Source organism: Cariama cristata, unplaced genomic scaffold (genome assembly GCF_000690535.1).
Source record: "Cariama cristata isolate BGI_N322 unplaced genomic scaffold, ASM69053v1 scaffold17847, whole genome shotgun sequence".
Lineage (NCBI taxonomy): Eukaryota > Metazoa > Chordata > Aves > Cariamiformes > Cariamidae > Cariama > Cariama cristata.
The window spans coordinates 6,070-11,392 of record NW_009628547.1 but is presented as its reverse complement, the minus strand read 5'-3'; the positions used below and the strand labels follow the sequence as shown (position 1 = coordinate 11,392).

General features: G+C 36.9%; 1 protein-coding gene across 1 annotated transcript; it reads left to right on the top strand.

Annotated features, from left to right (window-relative positions):
• Nucleotides 1-39: 39 nt before the first annotated feature.
• TIGD4 (tigger transposable element derived 4) lies at nucleotides 40-1,578 on the top strand. The gene has a single exon (XM_009704863.1). The coding sequence runs from the start codon at nucleotides 40-42 to the stop codon at nucleotides 1,576-1,578; it is 1,539 nt and encodes a 512-aa protein (XP_009703165.1).
• Nucleotides 1,579-5,323: the final 3,745 nt, after the last annotated feature.

The following is a 5,323-nucleotide window of genomic DNA, read 5'->3' as shown; positions in this document are numbered from 1 at the left end:
GGTGTGGATGTGCGTGCCTGGAAGACAGCGCTCGATACCATGGCAGAGACTTCGGGGAGCCCTCTGCCCCAGCCTGTAGTGAGGAGGAAAAAAAGCATATCTATTGAGGAAAAAATTGACATCATCAGTGCTGTGGAGAGTGGCAAGAAAAAGGCAGACATCGCAGCCAAGTACGGCATAAAGAAGAATTCCTTGTCTTCAATTATGAAGAATAAAGAAAAAATTTTGGAAGCCGTTGAATCTTTACGATTTGATCCTAAAAGAAAAAGACTAAGGACTGCTTTTCATACCGACCTGGAGGAGGCGTTGATGAAGTGGTACAGAATTGCTCAGTGCTTGAATGTGCCGGTAAACGGTCCCATGTTGCGCCTCAAGGCTAATGATTTTGCCCAGAAGCTTGGACATAGTGATTTTAAATGCAGTAATGGCTGGCTCGATCGTTTCAAGTCAAGGTATGGTTTAGTTTTCAGAGCTCAGCCTGTAGAAGCAGCTGCTACTACTGCAGTGGATGCTCCAACTCTTTGGTGCCAAAATGTTCTTCCTTATTATTTAAATGATTATCAGCCAGAAAATGTGTTTTATATACAGGAAACTGGGTTGTTGTATCAGATGTTACCACATAACATATTTGCATTTAAAGGGGAAACTTGTTCTGTAGGTAAAGTAAGCAAGGAGAGAATAACCGTAGTGGTGGGTACAAATATGGATGGCTCCGAGAAACTTCCTTTGCTTGTTATAGGAAAAAATAAAAGTCTATGCACTTTCAAAGATGTGCAGTCACTGCCTGTGGATTATGAAGCAAATGATATGGCATGGATGACTTCAGAAGTGTTTGAGCGGTGGATGCTTAAACTTGATGACAGATTTCAAGCACAGCAGCGACGAGTGGTTATTCTTGTTGATTCTGTCCCAGCTCACACTGAAATAAAGAACCTGAAGTCTGTCAAATTAGTGTTCTGTCCTCCAGACTCTTCTTCATGTGTAGGTACAAAACAAGGGGTTATCAGAAGTCTGAAGGTTAAATACAGGCACTGTCTTATCAAGAGATTTGTTGACTGCATAGAAGGTAATAAAGAGTTTATGCTGACTCTTCTTGATGCAGTTGAGATGTTGTACCTGTGCTGGAGGGAAGTAACACCAGAGACTATTGTAAAAAGTTCGAATGACACAGGATTTCAATTAGAAACCAAGGCAAATGGTAATGACACAGAGATTGAAAGTGATCTTGATTTGATGGCACATGCACATGCTGCTGGAGTGGAGTTTCCAGAAGGTTTATTTTTGGAGGAATACGCAGCTCTGGATGATGGCTTGGTAACTTACAAAACACCCACAAATAATGAAAGGATGCGTGCCAAAGAAAGCGGATCAGATAAAGCTGGGACGTTTGTTGGTGATGAAGATGAGGGTGAAGGTGATCGATTTCAGAGCACTGAACAGCCTTTACCATCAAAAAATGAGGCTTTGAGTGCTTTAGATACTCTTCAAAAGTTTCTCAGAAGTCAAGATGCGAATGATTCTCTTCACAATTCCCTAGCTGACCTGGAGAATTTTATTCAACATGTAGCATGTAAATAAATATTTTAGCAAAGTGTGAAAGCATGTAATTGAAAAAAGGAATTATATAAGTAAACAAAAATAGGCAGTTTAATAACAAGTGTTGTTCCTGTGTTGAGAACAAGTACAATGTTCTGTAGTGTGTCTTGCTCAGGTGCCTAGATGCACATAATTAAAGAAATCTGAAATCATTGAAACTGATGTGAACTGAAGTTTTCCACAAAATCAGGAAGAAAGAACATGAAATTTGGGGTGGAGAGAGGACATAAGTTGAACCTTTAAAATGATAACTGTAGTAAGTACAGTGGAGGCAAAAGCAATTCCTTGAGCAGTTCAGTGCACTCAGGATGAACTGGTGCCCACTTGGAGTTCTTTCATCAGGAAGAGATTAGCACTTCTTCACGTTGATAATTTCACTGGTGTCTTTGGTATTGTTGACAGTGGAACAGTAAATATTTATCAGCTTGGTGCTTTTGGTACTTAAAAAAAATTAATAACAGAAAATACATGCTGAAGTTCTGAGAACTAAGTGGTTTTTTTAAATATTCTTTTGTCCTTGTACAAGAATTCTGGCCATAGTTCATTCTTGCAGCAGATGATGAACAGCAGAAAGTTAGCAGCTTCGAATGTATTTTGTTTTCTTAAAGCTACTCATGTGTGGATACACACAAATGGCGTAATCATTTATCTGAGAGTCAAAAGACAAACAAACCTTTACTTGGTCTTTGCAGAGGTCAAAAAGGAAGGTCATCCTTTCCCTTTCAGCCTTTTTGGTATTTGGATTTGATGTATGTCCTTCTGTGCAATCCATGTCTTTCTACAGTAAAAAAAAAAATAATAATCAGCCTATGCAGTATCTGCACTCAAAACCTTACTGAACTCTTGTTTGATTTACTATACTTGAAGCTTTGCTATAGGATTTAGTGCACCAATATGGTTTATTATTATAACTACCATTAACGGGGTGCTGTTTGCATGAATGCAGTGTGAAGTTGGGTAAATGACAGTACATTTACACGTCTTCAAGTATGCACTTCAAGCAATGTAATCATACCAGAGCCCAAAATCTCAGTTTATATGAGACATACTGCTTGTGACTTTTTTCAAAACCTGTTTGAAATATTTTCCATATCTATCAGGTTTAATTTTTTCAAAAGTTAGAGATAATAATTTTTCTAATTTAGAGGAAGAAGAAAATATTTTATGGAAGCCCTTTAGGAAACCTGTATAATGAAGAGTCTACTATGGTGCCTATAATTAAACCATGAGAAACAATCTCTTGCTTATTTGAATCTTCAGTTTTCAATGAATAGTTTGGCTAAAGCTTTGTTCACTGTTCTTTCTGGTGGAGGACAGTTTATCCCTTTGTAAAAGCATTTCAGGAAATGTATCAAATTGTTGGAAGACGGTGAAAATACTGGGGGGAGGTGTTGGTGAGAAAATGCCTATGGCTAAACTGTGTGAATGTTTTACTAGAACCCCTACCAAAAACCCCCACAAACTTCTGGTTTCTTGTTATGAAATATCTGATGTGAATTCCATCCAAAGGATATTCTGATTAAATAAGAACTTTCTGTTGAAATTCCAATAAAGTCAGTCCTGCACAGAGATCTGTATATTCTGTGAAAGAGGTACCCCTCTGCATTATCTCTTTTAACTATTTATTATTTTAAAATACAGATGCAAAGTCTTTTAGATGCAGAAGCTGCATCAAATAAATCAACACATTTTGCTTGCTTAAATACTTTAGAACAACCTTATGAAAAGTACTTTTTATTTTGGCTAAGCTCATTTGAAGTTCATATAAATCCCACAGACCCCTGTGGATAATTTTTCTATAGTAATATTTTGAGTTAAAATCTGTGGTTTTCTTTGCAACAGCTTCTCCTGCTAAAGGCAAGTTTAGGAAAAAGTTTCTATTCTCCATATAGTAAATGTGTATATTCTTTAAGATTCGACTCCATTTGGACCTCATTGGCCCAGGATCCAGATCAGGAGACTCACTGTTTCCTTCTAAGAGAATTCTGAGTGTGAAAGTGTTGGATCTGAGTGAGAAAGACTTGCTTAAGTAAGCAGCAAATCTTGATTAAACAAGGGTTTGATCTACAAGAAGTATAATCTTTGCAAGATGAGGCTTAGAGAATGAGGAGATGGGAAATAACATTGTTAGCAGGTAACAAAGGAAGTAAATTACTGAGTGCTGTCGTACTCCCTCATGAAAACAACAGGAAGGATTTACTAATTTGGCGTGGACTTTGAAGGTGAATGGCGGAACTTGCTTAAAAAACCATACAACCCATCGAAATCCCGTATCTTCGGAGAATACATCACTTTTTCCTGGTCTCCTAGTTCATTCTGAGAAACCAAGGTAAAATGCGCCCACTGAAACTGTTTTGGTTTAAGTCAGACATTTCATATTCTAACCTTATAGCTTTCAAAATTATTTAGGAGCCCAAATATTTCTCTTCACTTGGATTTTGGTCACATTTATAGTCAAACAGAGAACACGAAATCCATTTTGAAGCTTGTTGCTATGTCAGGTGTTTGTTCACGGGAAATACAGACTCCTCAGATCCGAAATGCTAGCAGTGAAAAAGGAAGTGGTACACCATGTAAATGTTAGTCATTTCAGCCTGTGTACACAGTTTGAGCTAGAGATTTTCTTACATTGTCTAGGTAAACCACCAGGACACTGGCTCTTTAGGTCTGGAGTGGTATCTTTTGGAGAGAGAGGAAGAATATTGCTTTAGACTGCACCATGTTTAAAAAAGAAGAACCTTTTCTACAAAAGGCAGGTTACTAAGGCTGTCATTTGCTTTAATACTTCAGATATTGGTTTGGACAACTATGTGCTTTTCTACTTTATGCTATGGTTAGATACTAATTGTGTGCTTTGGCGTCAAGTCAGTGAGACTTCAGTAATCCAAAGTGAATTCTAGAAGTGTGAACTGAAAACACAAAGTTTTAAAAATATAACTGACTTCCAAACAAGGCCAAAAAAAATATTTGGGAGGTATGTTTCATAGAATCAAAAGCGTCCTCAGAGCCATTCTTGAGACAAGTAATACATAAAATTAAGTATGCTTTTCAAAATACAGCTGCATTTGAAAATTTTAATAAATATTACGCTGTTTCTGATTTTTTTTGTCTGTGTTACTGTTATGTGCAGTTCTGGATATCTTTCAGATCTGTAAAACTACATCTCCTTTTAAAACTGTTCCTCAAAGGAAGGTTACTCACCTCTAATGGTAAAAGGAAATTACTTTAACAAGTTTTTGCACCCTTAGGCAAAAATGGAAGAGAGGGGGCAGTCAGGGATTTATAGGAGAGCAATCCATATGTGCCTGTATACCCCAGATTTGTAACATTTTGATAGCTAAGTAATCGAGGGAGTAAATAACTCAATGGTTTCTCATTATTATGTAAATCTTGAGAATGATAGTCTCAAACACACAGAATGTTTAGTGACTTTAAATTTTAACTGCAATACTTCATAAATGTAAATTAAAATTGAAAAATTAAAATAATAATAAAAAAAAATTAAAATGATGATGTTAAAACCATAGAACTTCTGGGTTAAGGCGGAGTGGGAAAACCAGTAGCATCTTGTGAACTTCTTCATAGCTGTGTCATCTCTGCTCCTTGAGCAGAATGGAAAAGCGTAAATTACAAATTTCTGTGATCAGTAAAGTGAACCAATACCACACTGAATTAGCAGGTCTGCTGAGTGAGAAGATGCCATATTTACAACAATTTTTAAAATGCC